Source organism: Podarcis erhardii (genome assembly GCF_964252035.2).
Source record: "Podarcis erhardii genome assembly, chromosome: 15".
Taxonomy (NCBI): Eukaryota; Metazoa; Chordata; class Lepidosauria; order Squamata; family Lacertidae; genus Podarcis; species Podarcis erhardii.
The window spans coordinates 20,112,461-20,131,490 of NC_138505.1; the positions used below are offsets into that span (position 1 = coordinate 20,112,461).

The window sequence follows — 19,030 nt, forward strand, 5'->3', positions numbered from 1 at the left end:
TTGCCTACCCATGGATGAGATGATCTTCGGGTCCCTTCCAACTCTACAATTCTATGGTTCTGCAGTGTGCCTCCACAGTCTGAGGCAGCAATGCTTCTGAATGCCAGTTGCTGGAAGCCATAGGAAGGGAGAGCGCTCTTGTGGTCGGATCCTGCTCGCAGCTTTCCCGCAGGCACAATGTCTATGTTCTGCCCCCTTGTTGGAAGCAGAATGATTCCTCGTGATTCCTAGCAAGTTGAGAGAGTGTTATGGGGCTCAGATGCTGCTGTCAGGCTTCCCATCCCAGAGGCATCTGACTGGCCAAGGTGACAGCAAGATGCTGGATTGAGTGAGCCTTGGGCCTCATCCACCAGGGCCCTTCTTGCGTCCTTGTTTTCAAATGTTTTAGGAAACATGTACGGGACACGGGTGGCGCTGTGGGTTAAACCACAGAGCCTAGTACTTGTTGATCAGAAGGTAGGCGGTTCGAATCCCCACAACGGGGTGAGCTCCCATTGCTCAGTCCCTGCTCCTGCCAACCTAGTGCAGGAGATAAAAAGTGCAAGTAGATAAATAGGTACCGCTCCGGCGGGAAGGTAAACGGCGCATTTCCATGCGCTACTCTGGTTCGCCAGAAGCAGCTTAGTCAAGCTGGCCACATGACCCGGAAGCTGTACGCCTCCCTCGGCCAATAAAGCGAGATGAGCACCACAACCCCAGAGTCAGCCATGACTAGACCTAATGGTCGGGGTCCCTTTACCTTTAGCTTTAGGAAACATGTCCAGCATAGAATCATGGACTTGGAAGGGTCATCTAGTTCAACCCGCCCCCCCCCCCCGGTGATGCAGGATTTTTTTGCCCAATGTGGGGCTCGAATCCCTGACCCTGAGTTCAAGAGTCTCACGCTCTGCCAAGCGGGGATGCAGTAAATTGTAGGGGCTAGTGGCTAAAGCAGATAAATATCTGCCAGTTCCCACACCCCTCAAGCGCTGGATGCGGTGTAGCGCTTTCCTTGTTACCATGACTGCCTCCCCCAGGAGATTTTTGCCTGGAACAAACAGAAGACAGCGCGTTCCCAGTGGGGTTGGCTTTGGTGATGGCGAGAGAAATCAGCGCTGGGTTCCTCAGGTGTGCCTGGAGCATGGCAGGCTCTTGGACCCTGAGGGAGCCTTCTCTCTCTCCCTCCTTCTCTATTAGTGGCTCCTGCTTCCTCGAGATTTAAAACTCGCCAGCCCCTGCAAGGAAGTCTTGGCTGGTGTAGCTGAGGCTGCACCTGCAGTCAGTCCCCCTGCTCTCTTGCGCCGGCGCTGCTGGTTTGTGACTCGCCGGGACTCTGCTGAACTTCAGCTGTTCATCTCTCCCTCCACGTCCGGGGCCCTGGATTTTATCCAGAGCTGCAACCGCCTTTGCAGAGATGGGCTCTTCCCACTCGGTGCCGGACGAAATCCAGGAGCTTGCAGACAAGACGGGCTGTGAGTATACAGCTGCTAAACTTTCCTCTCGTCGCTCCCCAGTGACCTCCCTCCCCTGCAGGACTTGGGAAGAGAGGGTTTTGCGCTTTCTCCCTCTTTTCCTTCCAGTCCTTCCCCCCTCCCCTCCCTGTACATCCCAAGGGCAGCTGATCCTTGGCGCAAGAATGTGGCTGTACAGCTTGAGCAACTCCGGGCTTTTTCCTCTGTGGGTGAGAGGAGGAGGGCTTATCTTTCAGCAATGTGTTTGAAATCCTGGCAGTGTCCGCGAGCGTGCAAGTGATGGCATCTAGCAGAAGCCGCTCAGCTGGGGGGAAGAGGAAGTTTGCAAAGGAGACCACCAGTTTCGCAAAGCGTTTTGTGTCTGCAGGCTGCGGTTCGGGGCTTTCTGAGTGCTTGTTGGCATGTGCAACCTGCTTTTCTGTTCAGAGCCTGGAGTTATGCATCTATATCTTGCATGCTTTTATATGAAGAAGATCTATAGATACACACAGACACACACACAGACACACACACACACACACACACACACACACACACAGGGCTGTTGCTGCCACCCATGTCGCTCTCCAACCCGCACACCTTGGACTACAAATCCTCCAATGGGGTCTGCGTGATGACAGCCTTACCTTTATATGTATATAGGAGTACAGTGGTACCTCGGGTTACATACGCTTCAGGTTACAGACTCCGCTAACCCAGAAATATTACCTCGGGTTAAGAACTTTGCTTCAGGATGAAAACAGAAATCGTGCTCCAGCGGCGCGGCGGCAGCAGGAGGCCCCATTAGCTAAAGTGATGCTTCAGGTTAAGAACAGTTTCAGGTTAAGAACAGACCTCTGGAACGAATTAAGTACTTAACCCGAGGTACCACTGTATAGATATGGTTTTAACATAAAATGACATTCATCGGCTCCAACAAACCCTGTAGTGTTACATGCATAACTTAGCCACATTAAGAAGGGAACATTGAGTGAGGACACTGTCAAATAACCAAATGATTGACTGCATTGCCAAGGCTTCAACTGCCCATGACATAGCCTCTCCATAATTAACAGCGAGAAGCTGGTGTGGTATCAACATTACTTTGGTTTGCATAGCTGATCAACAGGAGCCACACTTTGTCAAAATGATCGGTGTTCAGTTTGGCCCTTTTGTGTTGTGTTATATGCTTGGAAAGAGCCAGATCCCGAACTTCCTGCCATCTCTTTTGGGGTCTTTCCAAGGGGAGGTGATTTCTAGATGGGCAGAGGTGAACACAACCTGGCAGCTGTGTCACATGTATAAAGGGAGGGTCTTGGTTGGTGTCTAGTGACAGGGGGGCCAGAACAGCGTTAGGGAGGGCTCAGTGTCCGGCCCATAATACTGGAGACATCAAACAGGCTTTGCCAAAGCCCAGTAAGCTTATCATATTCCCGCCATCTTGCAAACTTAATAGCTAAGGCATTTCCCCCCAGCCGTCTAATGCACAGTGGCGCCATTGCTTCATTTCAGGAAAACCCAAGTTTTGCAGAACTGCAAAACGTAATCTGAAAAAAGAAAAGCCACATTTCCAAGAAGGCAGTTGGGGGTGGAAGAAAAAACAGGATAAGGAAGTGGTCCTCAACAGTCTATGTAGATCAATATTGCCTACACTGACTGGCAGTGGCTCTCTGGGGTTTCAGTCAGGCTTTCTGTCTCCCAGACCTGCCTTGACTTCCTGCGCATGGAACCCAGGGCCTCCTACATACAAGGCAACTGCTCTGCCACTGAGCTATGGCTAACTAGAACTCTGAATAGACTCCTTACCAATGGCCACATTATGTTGCAGACAGAGGTGTCGCATGGGGGGGCAGGGAGTCATGGACCCGGGTGCACATTTTAAGGGGGTGCCCTCACAAAAGGCATGGAGCCCTGGCAGCTGAGGTACGGCAGCAGGCAGGTGGGTTTAGTGGGCAGGTAGATGGAGGCAGTGGATGAAGAGCCTGTTGCAAGGTGGGCTGTGTTCACCCTGACAACGTGCTCTCCTGGTACATGCTCCCACCCCAGCCGCATAGGCATGCACAACACTTTCCCCACCCCGGGTGCCAGCAACCCATGCTACGCAGCCAGCTGCTGATTCCATCTGTAGACATAGGAAAGCTGGTAGAAACAGAATGGAAACTGTGGTCCTCCTAGGGTTGAGCTGCAGCTTCCATCATCCCTTGGCTATTGGCCATGCCAGCTGAGGTTGATGGAGTCCAAGCACACCTAGAGGGCCAAAGGTTCCCTTTTTAATAGTGGTAAGAACCTAAGAAGAGCCTGCTGGATCAGGCCAATGGCCCATAAAGTCCAGCATCCTGCTCTCGCAGTGGCCAACCAGATGCCTGAATGGGATACTCGCAAGCAGGACCTGAGCGCAAGAGCACTCTTCCTCCCTCCCTCCCCACCAGCAACTGGTATTCAGAAGCTACTAGCCATCAATAGCTTGGTCCTCCATGAATTTTGTCCAATGCTCCTTTAAAGCCACCTAACCTGGTGGCCACCCCCTTCATCCCCAACTTGGTGCTGTTGGAAGATTTAAGGCAGAGAAAAGAAAGTCCACAGTGTACAGTGGAACAGGGGAACTCTCTCCCCCATGAGGCAGTGAAGGCCACCAACTTGGATGTATTTGAAAGAGAAATGGATGAATTAATGGGGGAGAGGGCTATTGGTGCTACTACCCATGATGGTTAGGGACCCGGGTGGCGCTGTGGGTTAAACCACAGAGCCTAGGACTTCCCGATCAGAAGGTCGGCGGTTCGAATCCCCATGGCGGGGTCAGCTCCCATTGCTCGGTCCCAGCTCCTGCCAACCTAGCAGTTTGAAAGCACGTCAAAGTGCAAGTAGATAAATAGGTACCACTCCAGCGGGAAGGTAAACAGCGTTTGTGTGCGCTGCTCTGGTTCGCCAGAAGCGGCTTAGTCCTGCTGGCCACATGACCCAGAAGCTGTATGCCGGCTCCCTCAGCCAGTAAAGTGAGATGAGCACCGCAACCCCAGAGTCGTCTACAACTGGACCTAATGGTCAGGAGTCCCTTTACTTAGCCATGATGATTATGCTCTGCCTCCACATTTGGTGGCATCGGATGCCCACAAGTTCTGGTGTTATGAGAGAGAGAATCATAGAATCTTAGAGTGGGAAGGGACCCCATGCATCATCTAGTCCAACCCCTTTCAATGCAGGAATCTCTGCTGAAGCATCCATGGCTGATGGCCATCCGACCTCTGCTTAAAAACCTCCAAGGAAGGAGAGGCCACCACTTTCCGAGGGAGACCGTTCCACTGTCAAATAGCTCTTACTGCCAGAATTTTCTTCCTGATGTTTGGTTGGAATTTTCCTTCTTGTACCTTGAAGCCATTGCTTCAGGTCCTAGACTCCAGAGCAGGAGAAAACAAGCTTGTTTCCTCTTCCATGTGACGGCCCTTCGGCTATTTGAAGATGGTTATCATAGAAAGTGAGCTCTATAGTTGAACTATGTGCTGTGTGATAACAGAAGTAAGAGTTGTAGTAAGAGTCACAATAGCCATAATAATAGCTGTAGTACAATGGTACCTCAGGTTACAGACGTTTCAGGTTACAGGCTCCGCTAAGCCAGAAATAGTACCTCGAGTTAAGAAATTTACCTTAGGATGAGAATAGAAATCGCGGAGGCCCTATTAGCTAAAGTGGTGCTTCAGGTTAAGAGCAGTTTCAGGTTAAGAACGGACCTCTGGAACGAATTAAGTTCTTAACCCGAGGTATTACTTTGAAGATATAATACCAGCAAAATGTGACATTGGAAGAAAAGAAGAAACAGAATACGTTCCCAGTAATGAGACAAGTTAATCATCTTGTACACACCTAGAAATGGGTTGTATATATTACTTCAGTGAACAGTTTCCATTTTTATGGCTTATGGATATGCATTATCCTGCACTTTATTAAACCAGTACATTAGAAATAGACTCTGTTTTTTCTAGAAAGCAGTTGTAGAGCTGACCTCCCTCTTACTCTTAATTCATTAGTTCATTAGTTTTACCATGTTTGCTCTCCCTCAGACTTGAGTTAACGCATCTTTTCCTGTCAGAGTTCTTATCTTTTTCCAGTGGTATCAGAATGCTATGTGGGCAGCTCTTAATATGCGGAAGACAATTTCCTTAGCTATTAAGAGCAGGTGTCTAACATAGCCAATTAAAAATAACCAGGAGGTCAGATGGGAGTGCATACATCCTATGGTTATTTCAATTTCTGCTTATTACATCGGCCCAACATTTCCTTCCTTTTTCGGACAAGCCCTGCTCCCCAAATATGTGGCCTGTCCCGTTAGCAAAATCACTTAAAAGACACAAACCCCGTTGGGAAGAGCCCTGATTACAGCTGACAGAGCAAACCAAACAAAAAATGATTTGAGGAGAGAGGCACAGAGAGGTTCTGTCTTTCTTAGTTCAGGAACTAAGAAAACGCTGAACACAAAAAAACCCCATACAGAGGAAACCTCCTTCAGCCAATCAGAGCGTCCGCTGCCCTAGCGAAGGTCATGCCACTCTGCTAAGCAACACCGCCCACTGGCCCCCTCTTAGCTAATTGACTTTAAAACGCTGGCACAACAAACCCTTAAATTACACCCAGGAAGATCTTTGCTGCTGCACTGCCAACAGTTCCTTCGAATGGCCCCAAATTCCCTCTCCTTGTACTGTGCGACCAAAGATAGGGAATGCATGTTATCTGTGTGCACACATGCATGTGTATTTGTTGTGCCTCTGTCCTCAGTGGCTGGGGTCCCAAGAGGGCAGGGAACAGGTTTAGCTGCCGAAGCATCGATGTGCTGCGCGCTTTAAAAATTATACCCTGTCTTTCCTTGAAATTCAATATCTCTGAATGCCAGTCGAAGAGAGAGTTTCTGTTGCTGCTTGCAGGTTTTTCATGGGGGGGGGGAGTATCTGGTTGGCTATTGTGAGAACAGGATGCTGGACCAGCTGGGCTGTTGGCCTGATCCAGCAAAACTCTTGTTTTAAGGACTACAACAAATGAACAAACAAAGAATTATGGCACAAAGTGCATCTGATGAAGGGGATCCCAGCCCTCACAGGCCCTTGGAATTAATCGATTTCTTAATCTTGAAGGCGCTTCAGCAAGTGCAATTCAGAAAAGTCCCCGGTGATCCTATATGTTTCCTTAGGGAATTAATTAGTAATTTTTGCTCTGCTCTGTTTTATTCTTGGCATCCGTTGTTGATTTCTGTTGTTCCTGTTGTTGGGTGTGGGATTTTTTGTTGTCATTGTTTAAATGGTAAATGTGGTGTTTCAATTTGTAAACCACTATGGAATGCAGCTCTTTTAACTGCACAGAGAAGTTTTAAATGTTTGACGTTTTATTGTGTTTTTAATATTCTCTTGGAAGCCACCTAGAGTGGCTGGGGCAAGCCAGTCAGATGGGCGGCATATAAATCTTATTATTATAATTATTAAAGAATGGGGAGAGATTTGGTCTGGTTCGGATATTGACACAAACCTCCCCAATATGCATATTCTGAAACAATATGTGAACTGAAACACATCTGTGCACTGAAATTTGCTCTTCTCCGAATTTCAGGATGCCGTTCTCCCAGAGAATAATGTACGAAACAGGTGTGCCTGTGTGTGTTTATGTCTGAGTTCTCCCCTCAGAGAACTCCAATTCCCAGAAGAGGGGAATAGGAATTTTCCTAACAACTCTCAGCACCCTTAACAGACTACAGTTCCCAGGATTCTGTGAGGGGAGCCATGGCTGTTTAAAGTGGCATGATGCTGCTTGAAATGTACAATGTGGATGGGACCACAGAGTCTCCAGTCAGTGCTCTTAACTTTGGAAGAAGCCCGCTTCTTCTGAAATATATGGGATGGTTTTTTTTTTCATTCTGCATATAGGTTAACATAATCTGTTCTGGTGAGGGACAGGGCCACTCAGGAAAGGAGGGGGGTGGGGCAGCAAAATTCTTCACAGACCAGCCTGAAAAAAGCACCTTGAACTGGCATTGAATAAGCAACTGTGAAAAGAGGTTGCTGGACTAGACAGGCCATTGGCCTGATCCTGCAACGCTTTTCATATGCTCTTCTCACACTCTCACAGAAAGAGAGAAAGAGAAAGACAGCCCCCTTTCACACCATATGTAACTTTGTGCTGGATGGGATAATTGTGATGCTTAGCTTATTTATTTTTTTTAGCTCCTGTTTGGTTCATAGCGTTTTATAGATAGCAATTGTCTTATTGGTGATCTGTTAATTGTTTTTATAGGCTCTATGCTGCGTTTGTGATGTTCTGTTCTTTGTTACGTTACTGTTGTTTATTTGTTTGGAAGCCGCTTTGAGATCCGTTTGAATGAACAGCGGCGCAGAAATACAAGGAATCAAATCAAACCTTACCTTTTTCTATCTCTAGCCAAAGCTCGGGTGCCTGGCCCAGTTAACAGGCAGCAAATAAATGCGTGGGGGGGGGGGTTGCTCTGAGCCAGAGGTATCGCTGACCCTTTTCTTGCGAAAGAATAGTTTGCTCAGCCGTTTTTAAAAAATGTTTATTTCAGTCTTCTCTTCTGGGAATAAAGCATATTTGCTGAGGCATGGTGGTGGGGTGCATCGAGAAAGAAGACGCTCTAAATAGAACATTCTCTCTTAGGTGATGGTTAGTTGACTCAGGTGGCTTCTTCCGATAGCTGACTTTTGGTACCCAAGGCTGTTTTCAAGCCAATTCTACTGTAAAGGTAAAGAGACCCCTGACCATTAGGTCCAATTGTGACTGACTCTGAGGTTGCGGTGCTCATCTCGCTTTATTGGCCGAGCAGCGAATCGAAACGCTGTTCACCTTCCTGCCGGAGCAGTACCTATTTATCTACTTGCACTTTGACGTGTTTTCAAACTGCTAAGTTGGCAGGAGCAGGGACTGAGCAACGGGAACTCACCCTGTTGTGGGGATTCGAACTGCTGACCTTCTGATTGGCAAGTCCTAGGCTCTGTGGTTTAACCCACAGCGCCACCCGCATCCCACAAATTCTACCTTAGGGCCACACAATCTGCGTGCCCAAACACTGGAGCTGTAAACATTTATTCACAGGTGATATTCAACAGGTGTGCAGTCTGTGTATACAACAGTTGGAGCTGTAATTGTACACTCTTTTTCGCACAACGTACATGTGTGTGTGGAGACAGCTGGCACCTGTGTTCAGTGTAACATGTGAGCATGCCTTCTATGTGACTTGAGTCACATTGATGCTGCTAACCTGCATTTCTGCCCCTTCTTTATACAAGTAGCAGCCTCAGGACTGCGAGGGATGCAGTGGCAAGAGGTTCGCTTTCTGTCTCTGCCTGAGTCCCTGCCCAAAAAAGAAAATGCAACTCCCAAGTTGCTGTTTGCATTTCAGGGAGCAGGGAGAATAAATAAGACGCGATAAGCTCACAGTCTTCAAATATTTGAATGGGTGTTGCTGCATGGAGAGATTTTTCTTTTGGGTGCTCTGCTGAGTTCAACAGATTTGAGTTAAAAAGAAGGGAAGAGAATTTCCTGATGGTGTACCTGTTTTAACAGTGAAGCACTCTGGCTTTGAACTCCTTTGTTAAAATCTACCTCTCCATGCGCTGCCCTGTAAGTTTATTGTGGCAAAATGTTTTGTGAATTAGGAACATAGGAAGTCGGAGCATTTCTCCATCTAGCTCGGTATTGCCTCCACCAATCTCTATTATTATTATTATTATTATTATTATTATTATTATTATTATTATCACTATTTTATTATTGTACATACATGTAAATTTTTCATCTAGTGTGGGAGCCTTTTTTTCAGCTGCACCATATGGTCCATGTTATTGCTGCCTCTGACAATGGAAGCAGAGCAGAGCCATCACAACTAGTAGACACTGATAGTCTTATTTGTTGTCTATGAATTTGTCCAACCCTCTTTTAAAACCATCCAAGTTGGTGGCCATCACTGCTTCTTGTGGGAAGGAGTCCTGCAGTTTAACTGTGTGAAGAAGTCCTTTGTTTTATCTGCCTGGAATCTTCATTGGAAATCTGCAAGGTCTAGTGTTAGAAGAGAGGGAGGAAAAACTCGTCTCTGTCCCCTCACTCCATGCCAGGCCTAATTTTATACACTTCTGTCGTATTGCCTCTTACTTGCCTGTTGTGTACTGAGTTGAATAGGATCCAAAATGCAGCAGTCTGATTGGTCCTAGAACAATAGGATCCAGAATGCAGCAGTCTGATTGGTCCGCAGGAGCCACCCAATCCAACTCCAGGTGGAAGTGAATCCGCAACCTGATTGGCCTACAGGAGAATCCCAGAATTAGCCAATCACGTGGGGCCCATTGTGTAAATAATGTATATAAAGCAGTCACCAGCAAAGAAGATGCCAAGAAGAGGGCGATATTCTTCAGCGTCTGTAGAGAGGAGATGTTCGAAATTGCCCGGGCCTGAAGACATCGCTACTGTTCCTTACAGAACAATAATGGAACGGCTGAAGGGGCACTTCTTGCCGCAGCCCTCGGTAGCGTTTCGTCAAAATGCCTTCTACGCAAAGCGGCAAGCCCCTGGGGAAAGCATAACACTACCTTTTCTCCTAACTAAAAGACCTGGGTGCAGCACCCTTTCCTCTGAAATCTATAGTGGGTAGAACATGGTACACACTTCAGTCGGCAGCCTACCCCTCTGGGAGCCAGGAGGTCTCTCTGTGCGCCTGTGTGGTGCTGAACAAAGAGACGTTTATCTTCTGTATAACTTAATTCCTGGCTGATAGTCAGATGAAGCTTCTAGAGTGAGCTGGTGGTTGGAGAACGTGCCTCATGTTCTCATTTCAGAGAGGAAGAAGGAGTTGCAATGTAATCAGCAGGAAGGAGAAAGCCTTCGTTATATGGAATAGGTGTGGGGGGCCAATTGGGGGCCACATGCCAGCGGTGGGCGGGGCCAGAGGCAAATGTGGGTGGAGCATTGAAGGTGCAATTCACCTTTGTACAGTAGGCTAGTTCAGGCATCCCCAACCTTCGGCCCTCCAGATGTTTTGGACTACAATTCCCATCATCCCTGACCACTGGTCCTGTTAGCTAGGGATTATGGGAGTTGTAGGCCAAAACATCTGGAGGGCTGCAGGTTGGGGATGCCTGGGCTAGTTTCTCCCCACAAACGCATTCACCTATCCTCCATCCTAGTAAACATTATCAGAGTTCGAGGACATATCCCAGCCAGGTAAAAACACCCAAGGAGGGTGCAAAGCAAGGTCAGGGAGGGGTGTGGCCTGAGGAGCAGGGGCGTGGCCTGAGGAGAGTCCTAAGGGCCAGATAGCGAGGTCTGGAGGGCTGCATTCAGGCTTAAGGTTCCGCACTGTGGCTACAGCACTCGACTGGAAAAAGAACCCTAAGGAAGTCTCTTAGGGTGTGCTCTTTTGCTTCTGGGGACCTGTCCCTCTTGTAAGAAAAGCGCGGTCTGTATCTATGCCTTCCACCAGCTCTCCCTGGAATGTCCAACCCTTAGAGGAGTGGAGGGCAGTGCATGCAAAACCCCCTGGCTAGACAATGGTACCCCCAGATTAAGGAGTTCAGCTGTTCCCAAACCTCAGATAAGGAAACAGGTGGCCCACGCCCTGGATGTGTGATAAAAGGCGAAAGGGAAAATGGAAAGTTCTCATTGGCCATGATTCATAATGGGCGCAGCAATGACCTCACTCGAGCTTGGCATCTTTATGGTCAAAAGGTGACAGAGATGTTATAACCTGCATTTTTTTAAACAACAACAACAACAACAACAGGTTAAACAGGAACTGCAGAAGTGCAAAAGCGAGCAGCTCTCTATTGCCAGAGCAAAACCAGCTCCGGTGATGGCAGAAGGGAGTGGCGACCTGACAAAAGGCTGCAGTCAGATGCCGTTCCAGGAGCAGAAGTGGGTGGAAAGAACTGATCATTTAGAAACAGGGAAGCCAATCCCCAGTGGCAGTATTTTTTTAAAAAATGGTTGACATGATTGATGTTTTATAAGCATGAGCTGAGAAGTGTCTTGAAATATCAAAATTCCTCTGATGCAAGTGGAACGCCCGCCCCCAAAACTGCTGTTGTAGTAAGGGGCATAACCTGCTCCTGGGAGTGGAAGGTGCTATGGAGCAACCTGAGGATTTCTGTTTTTCCTAAGTTTCTAGTCCTCATGACTTGCAGAGAAAAACCTGGAGATGTAAAGGGCATGTACGGTGGTGGAATGATTGGTAGATGCAGGCTGAAGTTAGGAACTATGGCTCCAGTGCCCTGGGCTGCCCCATGCTTTAGGAACTTAGGAACTCCATGCCCCATGCTTTATTAAAACTGCCTTATGTGGGGTCAGTGGGACCTACCTCAGTGTTGCCTGCACTGATTGCCTGCAGCCGACTGGGAAAGACTCCTGTCTGAAATCCTGGAGAGCTGCTGCCAGTCTGTGTAGGCACTAGTGAGCTTGATGGACTCGGTGACCTGACTTTAATAAGGCAACCAACTTCCTGTGTCAAGGTTTGGATCCATGGTCCCACAACATATGGAGACCTACAGGTTCCTGCCCTCTGCTTTTCTGGGCATTCGCTTTGGAGAAGAGAGCCTTAGAGATCCTCCGGGGTCTCTATAATCCATGGGTCGGCAAACTAAGGCCCAGGGGCCAAATCCGGCCCAATTGCCTTCTGGATCCAGCCCGCAAACGGTCTGGGAATCGCTGCATTGATCAGTGTGGGGTTGAAAAGATTGATTGATTCTGATTGTTCGGGCTGCACCATTCCCCCCCCCCCACACACACCGCAGTGCCTCCTCCCTCCTGGCTTCTCCCTGCCCTGCCTAGAGGAGAAAGGGGGCTGGGCTTTGTTGAGCCACGGTTGACTGAGCGCCATTTTAAGCAGCCCCTCTCCAGAGCCAGCCCCTGCTGCTCGCAAGGCACAGGTAAGCAGCCACCGGGCTCGTCCGGTACTGTGGAGAAGGGAGGGGAGAGTCATGGGGAGGGATTTCCCCCCAAAAAATATAGTTTGCCCCCCCCCCCAAGGTCTGAGGGACAGTGGACTGGCCCCCTGCAGAAAAAGTTTGCTGACCCCTGCTATAATCCATTAATTGAGAGCTGGATGAGTCCTGCCATCGCCGCAGCAGTGCAGGTGCAAGCACTCAGGAGAAGAGGGCAGTCTCCAAAGCAACATGTGCTGTAATGGTGTCAGAAGTGGAGAAGGCTTTTTGTCCCGTGGGTTAAGAAGGGGCGAAGCTGCCCAGGAAGCAAAGAGCCCAAATACAAATTTTGGTCTGCAAGGGCTTCTTCTCCTGTTTCAACCTATTATTTGAGCAACGGCCCCATATAATTAACAGTAATTGCATTACCTAATGGTTAATTAGGTAATGGCTGGGCTGGCAGTTAATGTGAGCATGGATTTATAGGCATCATCAGAGAGGTGTGCTGAAATGTCAGGATCCTCACAAATGGTCTGATTGGAAGTGCTTTTGGCATTCCTAACAAGCCACTCCGCTGAATATAAACAAGATCTTTAAATTTGGGTTTCATAAGGCGTCTATTTGGACACAGCTGGGAGTGCCTGCAGATTTGGAAGCTCTGCTAGCCAGGCTTTCTATTAGATTAGAGGGGGCGGGGGAAATTGGAAAGATGGAGAATGGGATGTCTGTGGCTTTCCCTAGTTGCCTGACCCCAAGTCAGGAAGACAGCACAAAGGAAAAATTGATGGGCCCCTTCCAGAATTCCTTTTTATTATGCATTTGTGAACATCTGTGCTCATGCTGGTATCAGAGCAGTTATACATGATCCTACTCCTACATTCAATATTTGTGTGGCTTTAAAGGAGGATTGGATACATTCAGGAAGGAGAAAACGATCAATGGCTACTAGCAATAGTGGCTCTGCTCTGCTGCCGCGATTGGAGGCCGTGATGCTTGTGGATCCAATTTCTGGAAACCGCAGAAGGGGAGAGAGTTGCTCTTGTGCTCGAATCCTGCTTCACGGTTTCCCATCTGGCTGGCCACTGTGGGAACAGGATGCTGGATTAGTCTCTCTCCCCCCCCCCCACTTTGGCTCACTTTACGTTCTTATGGCTATGTGCTTTGGAGTTGATTTCAGTCTACAACCATGAGGGCTAGGAACTTATTTTAAAAATTCAAGTATACAGTGGTACCTTGGGTTACATACGCTTTAGGTTACATACGCTTCAGGTTAAAGACTCCGCTAACCCAGAAATATTACCTCGGGTTAAGAACTTTGCTTCAGGATGAGAACAGAACATTAGCTAAAGTGGTGCTTCAGGTTAAGAACAGTTTCAGGTTAAGAACGGACCTCCGGAACAAATTAAGTACTTAACCCGAGGTACCACTGTACATCGTACCCTCCCTCTGCCTCTGGCTTCTTCTGATTCTTAGGTAGGCACCATATTCTGTACTCTGTGACCCAACAGTGCTGATGGAGACATCCAGGTTCTCCGATTCCTTGCACAATTCAGATGCCTTTAGCGGGTAAGACTTGCTAATCTGACTTGTTGCTGGCATCATCTGTCCCAAGAGACAATGGAGTGCACATCTGGAGGTGGTCAAATCACTGTATTAGCAGCACCGAAGTGACCTGTCCAGAGCGCAAGTCTGAATAGCGCACCTGGAGGTCCTGGGCTGCCCAGACGGAAGACAGGTTCTAGCAGGTTGAACAGGTCAAGAAGGCAATTTTGATACCTGCTTCAGAGGGAAGTGAGGGGCAGATGGGGCTTGTCAACCTGAAGGAGCGTCTCCACCCCCATCGTTCTGCCCGGATGCTGAGGTCCAGCGCCGAGGGCCTTCTGGCGGTTCCCTCATTGCGAGAAGCAAAGCTACAGGGAACCAGGCAGAGGGCCTCTTGGTCTCGCTGCTGTGGTCCAAAGGAAAGCAGAGCAAGATGTTTGGCACCGACTTGGCTGCAGGAGTTGCTGGAAGGAGATGTACAAGGAGCCATCCAACCACCTTAGGGACTCCACTCCAGATTTGTGTAGGGTTTACTCCTTAGTCTTTTCTTCTCCCCAAGCTATCCCACAAGGCAGCAGAGGTTTAGGATCAGAGTTTTCCTTCTCTTAGATGCGCTACCTTCCCAGGTTATAATAATAATAATAATTTCCCCAGCCACTCTGGGCGGCTTCCAACAAAGATTCAGAATACATTAAAATGTCACACATTAAAAACTTCCCTGAACAGGGCTGCCTTCAGATGTCTTCTAAATGTCAAGTACCGTATTTTTCGCTCTATAAGACGCACCAGACCACAAGACACACCTAGTTTTTGGCGGAGGAAAACAAGAAAAAACATATTCTGAATCTCAGAAGCCAGAACAGCAAGAGGGATCGCTACGCAGTGAAAGCAACAATCCCTTTTGCTGTTCTGGCTTCTGGGACAGCTGCGCAGCCTGCATTCGCTCCATAAGACACACACACATTTCCCCTTACTTTTTAGGAGGGAAAAAATGAGTCTTATAGAGTAAAAAATTCGGTAGTAGTTTGATCTCTTTGACATCTGATGGGGGGCGTTCCACAGGGCGGGCGCCACTACCGAGAAGGCCCTCTGCCTGGTTCCCTGTAACCTTACTTGTCGCAGGGAGGGAACCGCCAGAAGGCCCTCGGTGCTGGACCTCAGCGTCCGGGCAGAACGATGGGCGTGGAGACGCTCCTTCAGGTTGACAAGCCCCATCTGCCCCTCACTTCCCTCTGCAGCAGGTATCAAAATTGCCTTCTTGACCTGCTCAACCTGCTAGAGCCTGTTTTTGCATGCAGAGAAAGTCCCTAACTCACTGAGGGTTTGAGACCCATTGGCTACCCTCTCCTGGTTTAGCCACCCAGACAAAACTGATTCCCAGGGTGTGGCTGCTGTCTCACGTTGGCAGCTTCTAGGAGCCACAGGTGAGTGCAGGGTGGGGGACCAAAGGTGGAAAACCTATGCCAGAAGGCGCATGATGTGTCTCCCACCAGAGGTGCTACAAAACTTGACTGGGTGCTCCTTAAATGTGAGGATGGCCACTGAGGAAACAGTTTGGCTAGTTTGCACATTCGTAGGCATGTCTCTCTGGAGGCCTGTTTCCTCGACAGCCACCGTGAACAGCTTTGATATGAGCTTTGTCACGTCATCCTCCGGATGAAACGCAGATGGTTTGGAAAATGAGCAGGATGGAGCTTGTGCAAAAAGAGGTGGTTGCCATGTTCTCTCTGATGGTGGCAGAAAGCAGTTCATCCTCCCCCCCCCCCAGCAATCCCTGGCTCCATCGCTTGTTAGCACTGCTATTTATTAATGGATTCCATTTATATGGGCTACCCTTCCTCTCAAGAAGCTTCTCTCTCTCTCTCTTGCATCCGCATAGCCCCCAAGATTGCATTTAGCTCCGATTCCTGCATTGCAGGAGTGGGTGGCGCTGTGGTCTAAACCACTGAGCCTCTTCGGCTTGCCAATTGGAAGGTCGGTGGTTTGAATCCCTGCAATGGGATGAGCTCCTGTTTCTCTGTCCCAGCTCCTGCCAACCTAGCAGTTCGAAAGCATACCAGTGCAAGTAGATAAATAGGTACTGCTGCAGCGGGAAGGTAAATGGCGTTTTCGTGCGCTCTGGTTTCCATCACAGTTTAGTCATTCTGGCCACAAGACCCGGAAAGCTGACCGTGGACTAATGCCAGCTCCCTTGGCCTGAAAGTGAAATGAGCGCCACAACCCCATAGTTGCCTTTGACTGGACTTAACCATCCAGGGGTTCTTTACCTTTTTTCTTACCTGGGCTAGAATGCCCCTGGGCTCTCTTCCAACTCTGCAATTCCATAAGATTGGGCTAAGAGTCAGTGAAAGGCTACTGTTCTGAAAACCAGCAGAAGGCAGTATTTTCTCCAAATCTCTCCATTTTGCAAACAGAAGCCTTGAGGGTTTTTTTGTCCACTGGCAGGGAGTTCCTTTCCAAATGGACACACCAATCCCTTACTGGGGGAAAACTCAACCTCTTAGGAAAACACCATTCCAAGTTCTGGTTTGTAGCGTTAAGTGCCTGAAGTTTATATGATCCTTTAAAAAACAACAAAGAGAAAAAATGTAAATGCAAAGTAAACTAAACTTCCAGATGTTTAAAGATTTATGGGTCCCTTAGTTTCCATGGCAATAATGATGTCAGGCAGTGAGAATGTCAAAAGTCAGTAGCAGGTGGGGATGGGGGGCATGTAGAAAGCTAAATAAAAGGGAGGAGGGGGTCCCTTTTTTGTAAGAATAAGAAAAGCTACCCCCAAATTAGCTTTGTGTTTAAAATAGCAAAGCTGCATAAAGGTCATGAGTTGGAATCTGCAGCATCTGCGATGGAATGAGAGTACATATACGTGGGAACCCAATGATCAAATGATACCATGAGTGATTTGGAGCAGGGATTTTTATTTTCTGGAGCATTTGAAGTTTCATTCCCCACCCCCTCTCTTTTAAGTTCACTGTTTATTTTTAAGATTTGTTGCATAATGCGTAAGATTGGATTCGAACAATTTGATGATGGCGACAGTGACAAAGACAGCAGAACCGTAATGTGATGGTTTGCATCAGAGAGGTGAAAGGAGCCAAACCTGAAGGTCACAGCCAGGCATAAAGACCAGTTTGGGAAGCTGTAGGAAACATTTGATCAAGGGTCATAGAATCATAGAATTGTAGGGAACATGAGGATCATCTAGCCCAAGCCCATGCAATGCAGGAATCTTTTCCCCAACTTGGGCTCAAACCCATGACACTGCAATTAAGAGTCTTATGTTCTACCAACTGAGGAGGTCTGGGTAATAGGTTCACCCAGAGGTAGTAGTAGTAGTTGCTTTTTGTAGTTTGGGGTGTTAAAATGCCCCCCCAGCTATGTACTGCTAAAGGGGATCCCATGTGCCATATTTGTTCTCATCCCTGACAACACAGTGCTGCTGGGTCAGTGTTTCCAGGGTAAAAGACCTGTCTCTGGTCCACCATAGTTTGAGTATCTATGTTTGGCCCCAGGGATGCAGGTGGCGCTGTGGGTTAAACCACTGAGCTTACCGATCAGAAGGTCGGCGTTTCAAATCCCCGCGACGGAGTGAGCTCCCGTTGCTCGGTCCCAGCTCCTGCCCACCTAGCAGTTCGAAAGCACGAAGTTCAAGTAGGGAAGGTATCGGTAAATGGTGTTTCTGTGCGCTGCTCTGGTTCGCCAGAAGCGGCTTAGTCATGCTGGCCACATGACCCGGAAGCTGTATGCCGGCTCCCTCAGCCAATAAAGCGAAATGAGCGCCGCAACCCCAGAGTCATCCACGACTGGACCTAATGGTCCACGAATGGACCCATCCACGAATGGACCCTTTACCTTTAGCTTTATGTTTGGCCCCACAGGTTTAAATAGCAGTTTGGAAATGGATGGCAAGGTGGGGTGGGATTGGGATAATTTGATCAGGAAAATGCTTGTGCCGTGGTTCCCCTGAATTGGGCCCTCTTTTTTTAGAAGGTAGCCTAGTGGTTAGAGTGGAGGGGAGAACTCCTTTCAGCCAGAAAGCCACATTCCTTCTGGGGCAATTTTTGGGGAAGTGCTGGGCAGGGCCAGAGACAAAAGTGGGGAAAGGATCACAGTCTTCCTACCCTATGCCAGAGTGGCACACTGGATTGCACCTGACGCCGCCATGCTTGTCCACTGGCTGTTTTCAGAAGTGTACCAAAGCTCCCTTGTGTCCTTGTACTCGCATCCCCTGCCCCAATTCTGGCCCTTGCCAGAGGGGCTGAGCCAGAGTGGAGATGTGCAGTTTTTGCAACCCTCTCAGTCCTGCCCCCTTGATGGGGGTCAACCTCACCAACCCCCAGGTATTCCCCAGTTTGTTTTACAGTGGTAAAACCTCAGGTTAAGAACTTAATTCGTTCCAGAGGTCTGTACTTAACCTGAAACTGTTCTTAACCTCAGCGGCGTAGCGTGGGTTATCAGCACCCGGGGCAAGGCAAGTAATTTGCGCCCCCCAACCCGGGGCAAGGCAAATAATTTGCGCCCCCTAACCCGGGGCAAGGCAAGTACAGTAATTTACTCTCCCAAGCAGCAGCAGCAGTGAGGCTTCTCTCCTTAATTGATTCCCCCTCCACACCGCGTCGTTTCCTGGCTGCTCCCCCCCCCTTCCCCTCTCTCTCCTCCTCGCTCTGCTTGCCTTGCCCTGCCCTGCCTGAGGGCACCCTGAGGAGACTCCGCTCTCCTTTTTGACCAGGCGAGGTGGGAAAAAGGGGGGAAAGTCTCTTCCCGCCCCCTCGCCAGACTCCCTGCTCCGCTCGGCTCACTACCCAGGCGGCCAGTGGAAAGAGAGACGCAATTACCTCTCCCTCCGCTTCGCCAAGCTGTCAAAGCCCGGCAGCAGCGGCAACGGCAGCAGCAGGCGCAGCCAGACCCCCGCGAGCCAGCCAGCCCGCCCGCCCGCCCGGCTTCCTCTCCTTTTTTTGCCAGCGGCAGAAGGCTTTGCTCTCCCCCTTCTGCGACCTCCTCGCCAAGCCGAGCGAGCGCGGGCTCCCTAACCAGTGGATTTTAGTAGGGGCAGAGAGCTGCTAGTGCGAGTGCGCCCCTGCCCAAGTTGCGCCCGGTGCGGCCGGCACCCCTGGCACCCCCCACGCTACGCCACTGCTTAACCTGAAGCACCACTTTAGC

General features: G+C 49.0%; 1 protein-coding gene across 1 annotated transcript in view; it reads left to right on the forward strand.

Annotated features, from left to right (window-relative positions):
- The first annotated feature begins 1,053 nt into the window (after window positions 1-1,053).
- TESC (tescalcin) overlaps window positions 1,054-19,030 on the forward strand; it is a 33,834-nt gene continuing 15,857 nt past the window's right edge. Inside the window, exon 1 of the mRNA XM_081842121.1 lies at window positions 1,054-1,451. Coding sequence (XP_081698247.1) covers window positions 1,394-1,451 — 58 coding nt within the window. The 5' untranslated portion in view covers window positions 1,054-1,393. The remainder of the gene's footprint in view (window positions 1,452-19,030) is intronic.